General features: G+C 41.5%; 2 protein-coding genes across 2 annotated transcripts in view; one reads left to right on the top strand and one right to left on the bottom strand.

Annotated features, from left to right (window-relative positions):
• The first annotated feature begins 115 nt into the window (after positions 1–115).
• Positions 116–2,104, top strand: LOC134436902 (NEDD8). Its single transcript, XM_063186234.1, has 4 exons — positions 116–302; positions 636–683; positions 877–959; positions 1,431–2,104. The coding sequence occupies exons 1-4, from the start codon at positions 285–287 to the stop codon at positions 1,540–1,542; spliced, it is 261 nt and encodes an 86-aa protein (XP_063042304.1). The 5' UTR covers positions 116–284; the 3' UTR covers positions 1,543–2,104.
• A 1,927-nt stretch (positions 2,105–4,031) lies between these two features.
• The window catches only part of slc7a8a (solute carrier family 7 member 8a), a 37,622-nt gene continuing 24,913 nt past the window's right edge, over positions 4,032–16,740 (bottom strand). Inside the window, exons 4-11 of the mRNA XM_063186233.1 lie at positions 16,583–16,708; positions 15,036–15,189; positions 12,017–12,140; positions 11,399–11,502; positions 9,679–9,775; positions 8,697–8,846; positions 8,191–8,368; positions 4,032–7,682 (exon numbers count right to left, since the gene is read on the bottom strand). Coding sequence (XP_063042303.1) covers positions 7,543–7,682; positions 8,191–8,368; positions 8,697–8,846; positions 9,679–9,775; positions 11,399–11,502; positions 12,017–12,140; positions 15,036–15,189; positions 16,583–16,708 — 1,073 coding nt within the window. The 3' untranslated portion in view covers positions 4,032–7,542. The remainder of the gene's footprint in view (positions 7,683–8,190; positions 8,369–8,696; positions 8,847–9,678; positions 9,776–11,398; positions 11,503–12,016; positions 12,141–15,035; positions 15,190–16,582; positions 16,709–16,740) is intronic.

Here is a 16,740-nt window from a genome sequence, read left to right as displayed (position 1 = left end):
AAAACTGTAAACTAAACTATGTGAATGCCTTGATCTACTTTCTCATACATTTGTCATTTTTTCACTGTTTTTTTTTCTTTTTTTTTAAGCGGAACTTATTTTTCAACATCTCATTACCCCGGAAGTGTTTTCGTGTAGCACACATCAACTCGATTCACGATTTTGCGGCACAGAAGTCTGAAATAGCAAGATTTAGATTTCATCAGTGTGTTGAGGAGATAAGCCTAGTTCAACGCACCTGCGGATTTTAACATTAATGTGTTGAAGCCTAATAATCAGACAATATGTTGATCAAAGTTAAGGTAAGGCAGAGAAGCTTGTAAACACACAATTCAGAGTGCATGCTAATATTGCTAAATTAGCTAACTAGATTGTGGTTTGATTCAATGAATGCTGAGTCAAAGCAGAATATCCACCAATGTTACGGGTTTGATATAGGATAGCTTGTCACATGACTCATGTTACTGTATATTCCATGTTAAACTATATCATATTATCTCCGTTATTACAGTAGTGGCTTATTTGTACTCTCATTATCTTAGCCTGTTTAGTTCATTTCGTAGTGTAATAAGTGGCATATTACAACAAAGTGCGTGTGTTTGTCTCTGATAATCATTACGTCTTTTGTGGTTTAGACCCTGACCGGCAAAGAAATCGAAATTGACATAGAGCCTACGGACAAGGTATAGTAATACTGCTCAGACTTGCATCACTGTGTTAGCTGATCAACATCCTTGTATGTACAAGGATGTTGATCAGCTAACAGTGATGCAATGTATGTATGTAAATAATCTGATGATTAGGCCATTCAACCCTGTCCAGCAAGACGTGTGAAATTGGGTATGTGCTTTGTCCTCATTGATCTGTTTATTTCAGGTGGAAAGGATTAAAGAGAGAGTGGAGGAGAAGGAGGGAATACCACCTCAACAGCAAAGACTCATCTACAGTGGGAAACAGATGTAAGTCAAATCCTGTAGTGGCAAAGGGAATGTTGGGACATGTATATCATTCATTGTATAGTCCGAGCTGTTCAATTAACCAGAATAAACACCAAATCGTTGAGAAGTCATTAAATGAATGGGTACTGTCAGTAAAATGGTTTGAGGCCTCATCTTTGCTAAGCATTTTTGTTGCAATTGTGTATTCTTGTTGTATGTTTTGATGTTTGTTTAAAGTACATCAACACATGTGTAGTGTAGTCATGCAATTCTGCCAAATCCACTGAATGAAAGGCCATTTTAATTTGCTGGTCATGCTGATCAAAGTGGACCTTGGCCAATAAGGGAAACGATTTTGTCACCAGGGTGTTCTTCATCGTCTTTAATACACCATATTACCCAGTCCTATTGGTCCATGATAAATACATTTCATCATTGCTTCTATTACAGTTAGGTTTATCAACAGTCAAGATTCCTTTTTTTCCCTTGTAGGAACGATGAGAAGACCGCTGCTGACTACAAAATCCAGGGGGGCTCGGTATTACACTTGGTATTGGCCTTACGAGGAGGACTGGCCTGTTGCAAAATTCCCCAAATCTTGTAATCGCTAACGTCACCAGAAGTCGCTGGCAGTTGTCGTCAGAGAGGGGACGCTTTGCCACTCCGTGTTTGGCCATATCTGAATTTGTTATCGATTGCTTCAGCCAGCTGCAGGATGGCCGGGTCAGCAGAAAATGACTGACACCTGTGATATTTGGGCTTGCTCACTGTTTCTGTTTTGTTTGTTTCCACCCCAAAACCCAGAATGGAGTGGTTAAAAGGTTTATAGCACTGTAGGTTTACACAGTACTTTGACCTTTTTTTGGGTCTTGTTTTGTTTTGTTTGTTTGTTTGTTTTTTCTCTCTCGGTAATCTAAAGTTGAGTGCCTGGTCGGATATTCCTGTAGAAGTCTATTGTGTTACAATGTTTGTATTATGTCTAAAAAAAATGAGTGTCGGTGCTCCGGCATTAACTTTTCATGCTCACCTTTATGAAGAGTGGCCGTTAATAGTGGTATATACACACACGCTAAAGTCCACACATTCACAGTCTGTGTCACATCGTCGGGTGTTGGGTGAACATGGCTGTACATTTGCAATCAGTCAATAAAACCAGAGAATGATGACTTGTGTTTCTAGCTTTTCTTTGTGTAATGTTGGATGAGTGGTGTTTTCATCTTTCAGGCAACGCAGGCTGAGGTTGCATCCTCGGAAGTGGAATTACCTGTCATGTAGCCCCTTAATGCATGCTGTACCTCCTGTGGCACGTTGTAATAGTCATTGAAAAGTTAACTACCATGGTACTACACTACTGTGACATAAAACAGGGCCTTTAGTAATGCACTTATGACTTGGTCATTTCCATTCTGGTAACAGCAACTTAATAACAGTGTGTCTTAACAGGTTAAACCAACAGAGAGGTAGCCTTTTCTTCCGGTGTCTTGCTGTGAGCAACTGGTCGTCTTCTTTCTGCTCGCTCAAAGAAGTTGTTGACAGCTGTACTCTTTGAATGGAATGACCTGAATGACTGAGAATCTTCAGATAAATGGCCTGCTCCATCAAACTTTCTTGTGGTCTTACTGTACTGTAAAACCAAACAGTACCTGACGGATAGTCAAGAAGGGAAGAATTAGTGTACAGCAGAGTACATTTGGTATAATTTCCATGTTAACACTCTGTAGACCAGTGCAGGGACGGGATTATGATTCCATGGGCCCCTTGGCTAGACAAAAACGAAGCCCCGCCCCCCTCCGTGGGTGTTGGGGTTTTACAAAAAAAAGGTTTAATGCCGGATGTTAGAGACCCCATGATGTTGGGCGAGTGTTTTCGCCACCACCCCACCCAGGGTGGCCGCGGGTCCTTAAAAAGTCTTAAAGTCTTAAATTTCATTTTAGCCAAATAAGGCCTTGAAAAGTCTTATTTTGTCTTAAATTTTCAACCCAAATGTCTTAAATTTGTGGAGCTTAATTTAGGGAGGAATAATTATGTCAGCCATGTGATGAACTTCGCAACGGAAATCGGGAGTTGTAGCCATGTAGTGTAATTTAGAACACCATTATTGAATTTTATTTAGTGTAAAGTTTCATTGTGTATAGTTTTGTGTTTTCAAACGGCTACATTAATGTAAATAACCAATTGGTTTTTGTGCTTCATTTGAACCTGTGTATGATCTTGCGAGTTGGTCCTAATTTCATTTGGAAAATGGTATTGAAAAGTCTTAAAATGTCTTAATTTTGACTTGCTAAAACCTGTAAACGCCACGAGTTGGTCTTAATTTTATTTGGAAAATGGTATTGAAAAGTCTTAAAATGTCTTAATTTTGACTTGCTAAAACCTGTAGACACCTCTCATTCCAAATGGCAAACATTTTAAGTGTCCCTTAGCATCTTCCAGTCCCTCCTCCCTGAGAGACCCACCCCACACCCCCATGACGGTTGAGAACCACTGCTGTCTGTGCTGTGGCCCATGAAGTGTGGGAAAGCAAATTGTCCCTTCTGCCCCATTTCAAGTTGTTCACTAAATGATTCAAGCTATTTAATGCTGATTTAGTAGACATTATTCTTCCCACCATCTTCCTGTCTGCAGAGCATACACTGGTTTAGAAAAAGGTTGGAACAAATATGCCTTTGGTTTTTTTTTAAGCTTCTCTCCGGATATCCACCCCTTGTCATAGCGATTTATTTACAGCAGGAGGCACTCTTCCACTTCCAAGCCATTGTATGCAGCAGGGGCCGCCGACAGGTGAAGTGGCTCCCAAACCTTTTCTGGTTAACTCCTTTTAGGGCCGAGATATATATTTGTTTCACCCACCATCTCCCATATTCAAAATGTATTGTCTCAAAATATTGCTTAATTTTGCTGTGAAAATCGCAGAAAAGGTAAATGCATTATTAATCACACAATTGAATAGGCCTGCTGTTATAAGCAATTTGTGTAACTTGTAGTATACAGTATGACAGCACATTTTTGAGGCTTCATGCAAGCAGCCCCTTCTCTGTGCGACCCCCAGTTTGGGACTGCTAGATTAAGACACAGAACTCTGCTGATAGTTTCCATTTACAGATTTATTTGTCTATGTACAGGACATTTTGGTGAAAACACCACTCTCCAATCAATTTTCTACCTTTAAAAAAAGAATAGAAAAAGAAAACCATGACTTACTAGGTACAACATTCAACATTTGATACACGTCACACATCTTTTGCAATGAGTCATTTTGTAAAGGTACTGATGGGGAGAAGGGTTGGGGGTTTGTTTGGCGTTCACTGTTCACCTGCACGCTGAGCCAAGCCTTGGCACCAGATGGCCTATCAGAATTAAACTTAATTAGTGTCGGAACAATCACTTGTATGGCCGTAGCACCCCATATGTGACTGCTACCAGGAACGTTTTGTTTGCAGCATTTGTTTGGTTTGTGAAGGCAAGTAATCGGTGTGCAGTCAGGCAGCGTAGTCAGCACTTCTGGAGTGCCCAGTGGCCTTACCTTATCCAGCACAAGGTGAAGCAATTACTGAGCTAGATAATGATACATATTTTGCTGTGTTGACTGAGCACCTATGAGTTACATTTAACACTGAAGAGCCTTGTTCCAACTCTCAACGTGTTGAATCAACTCTGCACAATTTACAGTGTAGCATGTGAGTGAGATTTCACAGTGATACAGTTATTAGATGCAAAAAATATGCAAAAAAAAAAACAACAAAAATGAATACCTATGCTCTGTGGTTACTTTTATCATGATATGAATTCATTGTGAATGAGATTACCACCATATGTCAGTGAATTAAAAATGCCTATATGCAAGGAAGAACTCCCTCAAACAAATGCGTCAGCAGCTAAAGACTTAGCCTCACAAATGTTCTTCTCAAATGAGATTCAATTCAATTCAATCCATCTCAAAACCCTGTGACTCCGATAAGCTCACACACATTCACTCACACAGACTCTATCCACCAGCACAACTGACACCTTTGACCAAAGGACACGTCAAGACAATCTTGAAGTCCTCTGATCAGACGTAGGAGTGTGATTTAGGCAATTGGTGAGGATATTTTGAAGATAAAAAAAGATTATATGTGTGGTATTCGCTACACTGAGCTTGTAGAGGAGCCTGTGCCTATTTCTTCAGCTTTGACTTTGAACCCATGATAAGACCATTAGGTTGGTCTCCAAGTCACCAACTTAACAACTTGATTGTTTTTTACACCACAGGAAACATTTTTGTGAACAATTAGTAATAAAATGGCTTTTATTTGTCAGTGTACTGACACACATTTACTTTACATTTACTTTGGGTAAGCTCCTGTTGAAATTGACAGTGTAGACTAGAGGACATGCTTCTGTAAAGGTGTGAGAAGTGTTTTTTACAGTGATGTAGGACAGCAAGCAGTTCACTCTACTGGAAATGTAAATCAGTGGGCCTGGGTTTGTTTGTCAAAAGAGGGCAGTGATGCTGGCGGGCCTCCCCGAGTCGCTGTCTCTCTCTGTGGCCAGTCAGACCGTCCAGCTGCTACATATACAATAAAACTACACCCATCCCATCATGGTCTATCCATGACCCTTAAAAGTAGAATTGTTAATATGTACCTTAATGTTTTTTTCCATTCTATCAGCTTGATAAGTAGTTAAAAAAAAAAAAAAAGTGGACATCTTCATTGTAAAACTACACATATATTATTTACTGTATATAAACAGTTTTATATACTGTATATAATAGACATATTGCTTTGCATAGAAATAAAAAAGTGGACATTAATATTCCACCATACAAAAAAACATCTCATTTACTTTGGCATGTGTGCACTGTTCTGCACACATATCCATTGCTATGCATGGATACATCTATTCACAATATCGTTTGCATGTTTTTGAAGATGTTGGACCAGTTTACCCTTTCTCAACATGTCTGAACTTGCTTTGACAGGTGTTCCTGTTTTGACAGTGTGTCCTTCTTTTTTGCTCCTTTTCACCTGCTGTCTACAGTGTAATCTATTCCTCACCTCAAGAATAGGTATCTCTTGAAAGAAATCTTGTGATAGCACTAACGTCAACAGCAAAATAGATACCTAAGTACATATTATGTCATAATTAAGGCAATTAAAGGAGCTGGAACTACTTTTTTTCACAGAAATTACTGAGGCACTGAACCTTATCACACCTCTACACATGTGCTGCTGAGAGACAATAAGTAGAGCCCAGCAGTGACCATGAATAAAAAAAAGAAACAATGAATGAAACGGATAACAAAATAACATTAATGTCACAAGTCATAATAAATTCACATGATAAAACAATTAACACAATTACAAAAGAAAAGAAAAAACATTTGAAACATTTGGAATCATGCTTGTTTTACATTACAACATACTGTTCTCTGTGTGTTGATGCCATGACATTGATCACAAATAGATAATACTATGACTGATGAATCTGTTAGATCTGTTATATGTATAGTATATAAAAAAAATTAAGTCAAAGATGCGATGTAGTCAGAATACCTTAACTTTGGAGTGTGACGGGAGTGTGTGAAACACAGAAGGGATGAAAAAGAAGACGCGGAAAATAAATTTGTGTGGGTGTGAGAGAGAGAGAGAGAGAGAGAGAGAGAGAGAGAGAGAGAGAGAGAGAGAGAGAGAGAGAGAGAGAGAGAGAGAGAGAGAGAGAGAGAGAGAACCTGACACGATTCCAGGGGGCCTATTTGCAGCTGCTGGGGGATGGGGGGAACTACTAAGAGAGGTAGTGTGTTCAGTGACAAGATCAGCTGGTAAGGCCATATATCAATATCTCTCCTCCAGTGGCCTCCTTCAGCCTCATGCCTCAAGGCTCGATGTCAGAGGTGTCAATTCCAGGTCCAGGTAGTAAAACCCCTGCCAACACAAGTGACTTCAACAAGTAGCTGATTGGATGGATCAAACTTGTAGGATTTTGACTGCCCGAACCCGGGATTGACACCTCTGTCTGATGTCATCGAGGATGCGACGTCTCAAACCGCGTTAAGTTGACGGGATGAGGACGGTGGGGCGGAGGGAGGCGCCAGATAAGCGGGGCCAGCATGCATGCACATGGTGCTGCTTTATTCCTCCCATCCTCCCTCCTGGTCCCTTCTTTTATGTCCTCCACGGGAGGAGGGGGCGACACTGAGGTAGGAGGCCGAAGGAAAGGACTGGAGACCGGGCTGGACTGGGACTGGGACTGGGACTGGGAGCGTCCCCTCACACATTGTTGGCCTACCGCGAAAACACCCTATAATATGCCCAGATGACCGTCCAGCCCTGACTGGGGAACAGATATTGAGATGTCTTCTAAAGGCTCCAGCATCTCCCCAAACCCTCAGAAAAGCCCCCAAATCACCTCATCTCATCTCATCTCAACCCTTAACGTGTCCTGTCCATCGGCATGTGATTCGATTTATAAAGACAAGCGTGTTACCGGCAAAGGCAGTGTCTATTTTTTTTCTTTCTTTCTTCCAGGTGATCTAGTGTGTATACTGTAATGTGTGTTTGTATGTGTGTGTGTGTGTTTTCTTGGAGTGGATGGATGATGTTGTGATGACTTTTGTGGTGTTTTAGCAATCGGACTTCGGCGTGTCCTCTCCGGACAGAGGTGACTTCTCCTCTCTCATCTCCAGTCCCTCGTCATCGTTCTTCTTGGTCTCGGCCGGGTAGACCACCACACAGAACTTCTGCCCCACGTACGTCATCTTGTCTGTACACAATAAAGAAAAACAACAGTGTTAATATGATTTACAGGTCAGTGTGACATTTTCAAAGTCAATTCTACTCAATATTGAATTAATAGTAAGAGCTGTAGAGTTGACATTATACTGGCCACCTGTGGAAATGTTACTTTGACATTTGACTCCATGTTAGAGCAAATTGATAAGTGAGATTAATATGCTAGATTATTATATTCTTTTATATTTTTTATAATATCTTTAGATATTTCTCACAAATACATGAAAATGTCACCAAACAATACACTGCTTGACAATGCAACGTTCAAAATATAAGATGTTGGCTGGGTGGGAAGGTGGGAGAGGAGTTTGTAGTTTTAGTTTGTAGTATTGTTTCTGATACACTATATATGTAATCTTTTACTTCTTACATCAGATTGGATCATATTCACATTGCTGCGCCTTATGAATACATTAAGAAAAATTCCAAACGAAACTTTGGGAGGAAAAAAGGCAAGACGTTGGAGAAACAGCACGTACCGACGAAGGTGTTGAAGCACTGTGGCTTGTTGTCCCAGTAGACGCCCAGGAAGTAGACGGGCACGCCAGTGAGCATGATGGCCAGGCCAATGCCACACACCACGGGCTCAGACCAGAGGGAGAAGATGAGCAGGAAGGCCCAGAACAGCAGGTAGATGACGGGCCACACCAGGCTGATCTGTTGGGGGTGGAGGAGACATATGGGAATGGTGAGTATGGAGAGTGTGGTGAACAAGACCAATACAAGTGAACTCTTGAAAATACTGTATATCGGGCATGCAATATATCAGACATTTGGCGAACAAAGATTTAAAAGTAATAGAATGTTTGCCATACTTTATGCACTATGTTGTAGACTGTTGTGAGAAAGAACAAATTTGCTTTAGTGTTAAGTTTCGGGAACGTGGCAAGAATAAGAAAAAACGGATTCCAATTCATTGATCACACAAATGCATCTAAAGTCTCTGTTATCTTTATACTTCTATTTGATGTAGCCTAAAGTTCACCTTGATTGGCCGGTGGATGTCTGGCTCCTTGAAGCGCAGGACGATCTGCCCGGCGACGGTCACCCCGTAGAAGAGGTAGTTGATGAAGCCCACGTAGTTGATGAGCGTGTACATGTCACTGGTGCACAGCATCAGCAGCGTCGACAGGCACTGCGGAGGGAGGAGCGGAGATCACAGTGAGACAGATGTTTCAAAATTTAAAAAAAAATAACCAGCTTATTAGACCATGATTGATGGCCACGACCAGATATGTCTCACAATGACTCTTGAATGTTAAAAAACAGAAAAGCAACTTTGATCGATTTTTCACTAAAAAGCAAAATTAACTATACGGACAACCACAGGCTTATGTTGGCTACTGCAGAATGTGAGCTGGTGGCAAAATGTGATTGGCTTAAGATAAATTTGCCTTGTTAAAATAAAATAGAGCTGACAAAAAAACATTGCAAATTTTGATACTGTAACACATCCTATACTCCCATTGGAAAATATGTGTGCTATGCAATATTTAAGAAGATAATTTTCCCCACAACATTGGCTCCAAGGCTATCACATAAACTACACTGGTGTTTATCACATAAAGTGCAGTGTTTGTAATAGCAAAGCAGTAATACATGAGAAGAACCAGGAGAGTCATGATTTTTGGTTCTGATGGGATGAGAGAGGTTGTTAGTTGTATGTTAAGGTTTTTTTTACCGGATGTGTGTGTGTGTGTGTGTGTGTGTGTGTGTGTGTGTGTGTGTGTGTGTGTGTGTGTGTGTGTGTGTGTGTGTGTGTGTGTGTGTGTGTGTGTGTGTCTGTGTGTCTGTGTGTCTGTGTCTGTGTCTGTGTTTGTGTGTCTGTGTCTGTGTGTGTGATTATCATCAATGTCTTATCTGTATGTTGACTGGTCAAACGCAATTCTTCAAACTTCTCTGCTAACCCTTGTTACATGGATTTTTGACAATTAAGTACACTTTAACTTTGACTTTGAGTTTCTTACGGTGAAGAGGAGGGCTGGGATGGGGGTGCAGCGCTTGACGTGGATCATGGCCAGCAGACTGGGGAGGTGGCCCTCTCTGGCTCCCGCGAAGAACAACCTGCAGACAGACAGCCACCAGGGAGGAGAGGAAGAGGAGTATTTGGTCAGTCACTGGATGCAATTTGGGATTTTTTTTCTGTCCACATACCTCAACCTGCTGGTGCTTTGGAGATGACCCCATAATAGGTCGCTAATCACAAAAAAACTCCTGCACACTGACCATTTCACTTTAACTTAATACACGACGTTGGTGTTAGTCATTCATCAGGTAAAAAAATACATGCTTGAAATCATGAAACTGCAAACTATATTGACAACTATATTGACAAAAGCGAACGTTCTGCCTGGCATAATATGGCATAATATCAGAACAGGGAATGTTTTTCCTTCTCTCTGTGGTCTTCATATGGGGTACAGTCAGACAAAAAGATTGACAAAGTAAAAGTCCTTCCAGATACTACATACCTCCGGTCTAGATACAAGTGATTGTGCATATACTGTCAGCGTTGGGCAATGTGGATTCATTAGTTACAATCCAGTGCCACATATTCCAAATGAGCTGTTTTTACCTGTCCAATTCAACAATTGACTGCTTGAATGATTGATTCGGACAGGTTGGAAAATGTGGCACTGGATTGCAGCTAATGAATCCAGGTTGCCGATCACGGTATACTGTCATGTACTACAGTATATTCAAGGGCTCTAAATGCAGGTGGTTTCACTAAGTATCTTCTCTTCCTAAGGATCAGCAGGTTCAGGTTGAATTGGCCCGGACTGAAAGAAATATGTGGCGTGACTTTTTATTTTATTTTCTGAACTCTGCTGGGGTGGAAATTCAGAGGCAGACAATCCCAGCCCTAGAGAGTAGATCTAACACACAAAAAACTGGGGCCATGAACGTATCAAGTCTCTCTGTACTCTGTCCATCTGTCTGCATTCATTTCGCAAACTAGCCTACTCTCTTCCGGACTGAGTGGCTGCAGACATCTCTTGCATTCTGAAGCCGGAATGTTCCATCCACCCCCCACCCCCCAGGGAAATAATGCCTCAGGAACAACAACAGACACCAGGAGACAAGACAACAGGAATCACAGGTTGTCTAGGATGATGACGAGCGTAGATACAGCTCTGTGTTGAAATGGGGTGAGCGGGTTCAGTTCAATTCAGTCAAGGTGTGTTATGTAAGAAATAACAGAAAGTAATAATGAAATAGTCCTGATACAGTAGGTAGAGGTTGAGTGCGCTCATTTTCATGTAGGAATCTCACTTGAATCACTTTTTTTTTAAAGTACCCCCATGCAACTTTTACCCCCTGCAAACGGTCTAAGAAGCTGCTATTTGTTCCCACGCAAACATCAGGTGGAATTTGTGAGGGCCAAAATCCAAAACTAATTCCATTATAAATTGATGTTGGGATTGACTGTCATTTCACAGTTATGTGAGAGAGGCGATCATTCTGGATGTCCCCTATCTGTATGTCACTTAAGATCAAAGGACTGAAATGTTCTGCGCCTACTCTACTCTCTGTGTGTCTATGTATCGTGTCTATAGGAGGACCAACCCAACGCATCATTTTGAGTTTGACAAACAAAGTCATGAACGTGAGCTTTCAGACAGACAGACAGACAGATGGATGGATGGATTGGATTGGATGAGTAGATGGTAAAGTGAGAGGACTGACCGGGACGAGGTGAAGAGGGATCCGTTGACCCCTCCGAAGGTGGAGAGAGCCACAGAGATGGGCATGATCCAGGACATGACTCCCAGCAGCTTCTCACCGAATGTCTGGTGGCAGGAGGGAGGGAGAGAAATGGATGGATGGGGTTGAGTTCACACACATACTAACATATGCAGTTACGCATGGTGACACTTGAGTATGCATACACACACACATACTCATACGCACATATGCACACACACTTGTGGCAGAAATGGTACAAAGAATGTAGAAAGGAATATTCCAGTTTCAATTCACTCTAACTTGAATTGAAATGTCATCTCTGCCTCATTGAGAAAATTCATTTTCTGTGAATTGATATGGCAGCAGAGATGGTGCAAAATATTCATTTAATGGATTCACTGTTTGTCGTAAGATCTAATGATCTGACAAACTTTTTTCTTTTTAGCTGAAAGCTAAAAAGAAAGACTTGGCGAATAAATATTCATTCATATATTCAAAATGTTTTACATAACTATGCATTTTTGTATAATGTCTGCCTGATATTATATTATATTATATTATATTATATTATATTATATTATATTATATTATGTTATATTATATTATATCTGTACTCACCACAGCGACAGCGTTGGAAGCCAGCAGCTCCTGGGGGCTCATGGCGGTGACGTAGGCGATGTTGGCAAAGACGTAAACAAAGGTCACCAGGGGAATGGAGATGAAGATGGCACGAGGTAGGTTTCTGTGGAAACGCACAAGGAAGCATTAAGTACTCATGATAGTATGCATTCTTGTGTTGTGTTATACTATACTGAATGTGCCAAGACCTTACTCATGTTACATCTGTTTATCCATATTTACATACTGTGCAGGGCTTGACACTAACTATTTCGCTTGCCTACCATGTGACTAGTGGTTTTCCTGAGTCACTAGCCATCCAGCAATTCTAATAGCCACAATTTTGAAATTATTTTTTTTCTTGATCATGTCACTGTTCATCTAACCTCAGAAGATGAGGTGTTAAATCAATCAGATGAGTGCATAGCTTTCTACAGTGAAAGAAATTAAACAAATAGAAACTGAGTAACTGATCTTTTTCTTGAACTCAAAAAGAAATAGCTGATGCACAAGGCGTAAAATGCAGAATATATGCTATTCTGATATGTCATACCATTGAATAAGCTACCTGCCAAATTGGCTAGTGGCACTGTAATTGTTACTAGCCACAGCCAAGTTTTACCAGCATTTGTCCGGTTGGCAGGTGCCAGTGTCAAGCCCTGATACTGTGTATGATATGTGGTCACATTCTCTGGAAAATAATGTCAGTAAGCACCTAATATGCTGCTATGCATACGTACGTCTGGCATGATATATTAATAAAGTATGTGTCTTCACCTATGTATGGCATACATTATATGTTCATACATTCTGTCATATTTATACAAACCCCAACTCCGATGAAGTTGGGACGTTTGGTAAACAGTGAATAAAATCAAAATGATATAATTTTCAAAACATTCAATCTATTCATTAGATGGAGAATAGTGAAAAGACAACATATTAAGTGTTAAAACCGAGAAAAAATATTGTTTTGGGGGACATATGTACTCATTTCTAATTTGATAAATCCAACACGTCTCAAAAGAGTTGGGACAGGGACAATAAATGGCAGCAAATGTCGAGGAAGACTAAAAACAAAAGACAACACTTAACAGTTAAATACATTAACCGATGAGATGATTTTATATAAAAAACAGTGTTAATTCCTATCTTGGACATGATTTCACCAGCTTAAATGGTGGGTGTCATGTTTTGCAATGTTTTCCTTTCTGTAGTGCTTACAGTGTGACAGGTCTTGACCAAAAACCCACCATTTTATCACCTGCTGGTCCTTATGATGGAGCCAAACTGTTAAAACATAGTAGAGAATGCAATTTGACCTTACTATGTGGCAGTAATCGAAGATCTCCCTTCAAAATATAATGCATGAGTGGCTTTTCATGCTGTTTAAAACCCATTTATACCATTCAACACTGTATTTAACTCTACAGATGAGTGAGAACATCTTAACCAATGCACTACTGCACCCGCATGCCATCATGGAGGCTGACTTTTGAAGCTAGCACTAACACAAGTTGGATGGTCCATTTTCACTGTAGCACAGGATGTGCAATGCTCTATTATTGTCAAAAAGAATGGATTTCTACAACTTCTGCTGACTTCTGTAAGCAAAGGACAGTTTCCCATGTCTTCTGGGTCTATTTCAAGTGAGCTCAGGTGCTTAGGAGAATGTTACACCCCTGTATCATTTTCATGCATTAAGCATTCTTAATATGGTCAATTTTCAATAGCTCTAATTCCTGGAGTGCTAGAGTGAGACTACAGCCAATATATATTTCATGATGTCATGAACCTATACAATGATTTTATTAACACAAATATGTCTTATATACACTCAATCGTGGTAAATCAAAGGGAATTCAAAAATGTATGTAATAACTATGGTAATTATTCCCTTTGCATCTTTAATTCTGATTGACTCAGCCTCTCTGTGATGATCTTATACCTGGACACCTATATTGTCCGTCAGTACAATTCATTTTGAAATGTTCTTCTTTGTTGTTTTATCTTATTTGGATGTTTACTAAATTTCACTGATCCCCGTCCCAACTCTTTTGAGACGTGTTGGATTTATCAAATTAGAAATGAGTACATATGTCCCCCAAAACAATATTTTTTCTCGGTTTTAACACTTAATATGTTGTCTTTTCACTATTCTCCATCTAATGAATAGATTGAATGTTTTGAAAATGATAGCATTTTGATTTTATTCACTGTTTACGAAACGTCCCAACTTCATCGGAGTTGGGGTTTGTATAATTACGGTAGGTTATACTGCAATTGTGCTACTGCAACAATATGGTATTACAATATGGTGCAACTGTGCAATAATCTTTCAGGCCATGTTTATCGAAGACTCCTGTTTACTTCAGATGGTTTCCTTGGCCTCTGGATGTACTTCATGAAAAAACTCCACCCCCCTACATTTCTGCTGTGACTACGTTCCAGAGCATGAGCGAAGCCACACCTTGGCCTAAACAGTCCTCTGGTTTCCCTTATCGCTCTCATGCCGATTTGTTTATTTGTGGCAGTCCTGTTCCCATTTTGTGTTCTTGCTGACTAATCCAAACATCACAAGTCAAAAAAGGAGTCTGTTTATGTCTTGTCAACGTCTGTGTATTGTGCAGACTGCGCAAAACCGAGTATAGAGTGAATGGAGAGCAACTTGACACCAGAGGTGTTGTCAGGACAGTAGGATGTCATGTATATACTGTACCCACTACAAAACCAGTGATCACCAAAAACCAATCGCAAGATGCAATGCCTTAGAGAGAAGTTAGTGTGACAGTGTAACACACAAAACAATATAACAGTTTTGTATTCTCTGTCTGGATTTATACAAGTTTACTATTGACACCGCATTTTTTTACTGTGTACTCAACCAACATTTTTGGTTGCACACAATGGTATCCTTCATTCAGTGTCCAGGAAAGTATATATGTTTTCTATTCTGGGACAGACCATTAAAAACCCAGACAATCAGGAAAAACACGGGACGGGTGGCAACACTACTTACACATAGGGGTCAACCAGCTCCTCAGTCACGTAGTTGAGGAAGTTCCATCCTCCGTAGGCGAAGGAGCCTTGTAGGAACGCCAACGCAATCAGGCCCACGTCATACTCCTGGAAGGGCTCAAAGGCATGGGCAGGCTCCAGCCAGTAGTACTCTCCTGTAAAGGGGAATAAAGACAATACATTACATTACATTACACTTAGTTGACGCTTTCATCCAAAGCGACATACAGTTATTTTGAGTACAGGGTATTGGTTACAGTCCCTGGAGCAGTAAGGGGTTAGGTGCCTTGCTCAAGGGCACCTGGGCCATGGAGGGTGGCCATGGCTGCCCAACCATTAGGCCATGGCTGCCCCAACACACAAGTTAAGTAATCAAGCCAGTGGTAGAGACAGAGATAGAGTGTGGATACATCTGAGGAATTTTCTGATTTCAGATGGAAGCGTGGTAATATTTGTTTTTTTTTGCATGAGAGAGAGAGCGAGAGAGAGAGAGAGAGAGAGAGAGAGAGAGAGAGATGTGACAGGAACAGAAGGGGCTATACCTGCTGTCATGCACTATTCCTCACTATCTCTATCTCGACCTCTCTGTCTTCCTTTCGTCAGTTCTTAGTGCTGTCACCCTCATACATTCCAGCAATGTCTCTCTAATAACCAACCCCCCCCACCCTCCACAGACGGCGTCGCTCACCTCCCCAGTGTGACCGACGGTCTCAAACCAGATAACTTAACACACACACACACACACACACACACACACACACACACACACACACACACACACACACACACACACACACACACACACACACACACACACACACACACACACACACACACACACACACACACACACACACACACTCCACCGCCTTCCACCTCTGTCCATGGGGGGCCTCTTTGCATGTCGTCGCGCTAATGATGGCGGCTGGCGCTGGCCTGTGTTGTCGGGGCCTCGTGAAACAACAGCTCCTCATTGGCCTAATTATGGCTGACCTTATTAACTCTGACCCCACCCCTTTTACTCTATAGTGTAGAGAGTCTATACCCCATGTGCTTGGCTGTGAATGCCTTTTTAAGTCACCGGGTTATTCCTAATGATTCTAGCCCCATTTCATGATGTGATGAATGAGGAGTTAACCTTCTCAGCATGCAGGCACGCATGGACACAAGCACGCACACACGCACGCACGCACGCACGCACGCACGCACACATGCACGCACACACGCACGCACACACACACGCACACACACACGCGCACACACACACACACACACACACACACACACACACACACACACATACACACACACACACACACACACACACACACACACACACACAGACATACACACACACACACACACACACACACATTGTGGGATGGCTTCTCCTCCCCTTCACCACACACACACACACACACACACACACACACACACACACACACACACACACACACACACACACACACACACACACACACACACACACACACACATATGCACACACATACACAGGTGGCCAGCCACATCTCCAGTGAGGATACGTACCCTTGCAGATCTGCACGATGCCCATGATGATGATGAGGGCCAGGGCTAGCAGCTTGCCGGCCGTGAACATGTCCTGCACCCTGGTGGCCCAGCGCACACTGGAGCAGTTCACCCACGTCAGCAGCACTGTGGGGAGAGAGAGAGAGAGAGAGAGAGGG

Source organism: Engraulis encrasicolus, chromosome 21 (genome assembly GCF_034702125.1).
Source record: "Engraulis encrasicolus isolate BLACKSEA-1 chromosome 21, IST_EnEncr_1.0, whole genome shotgun sequence".
In the NCBI taxonomy this organism is placed as follows: Eukaryota; Metazoa; Chordata; class Actinopteri; order Clupeiformes; family Engraulidae; genus Engraulis; species Engraulis encrasicolus.
This window is presented reverse-complemented; position numbering and strand designations above follow the sequence as displayed.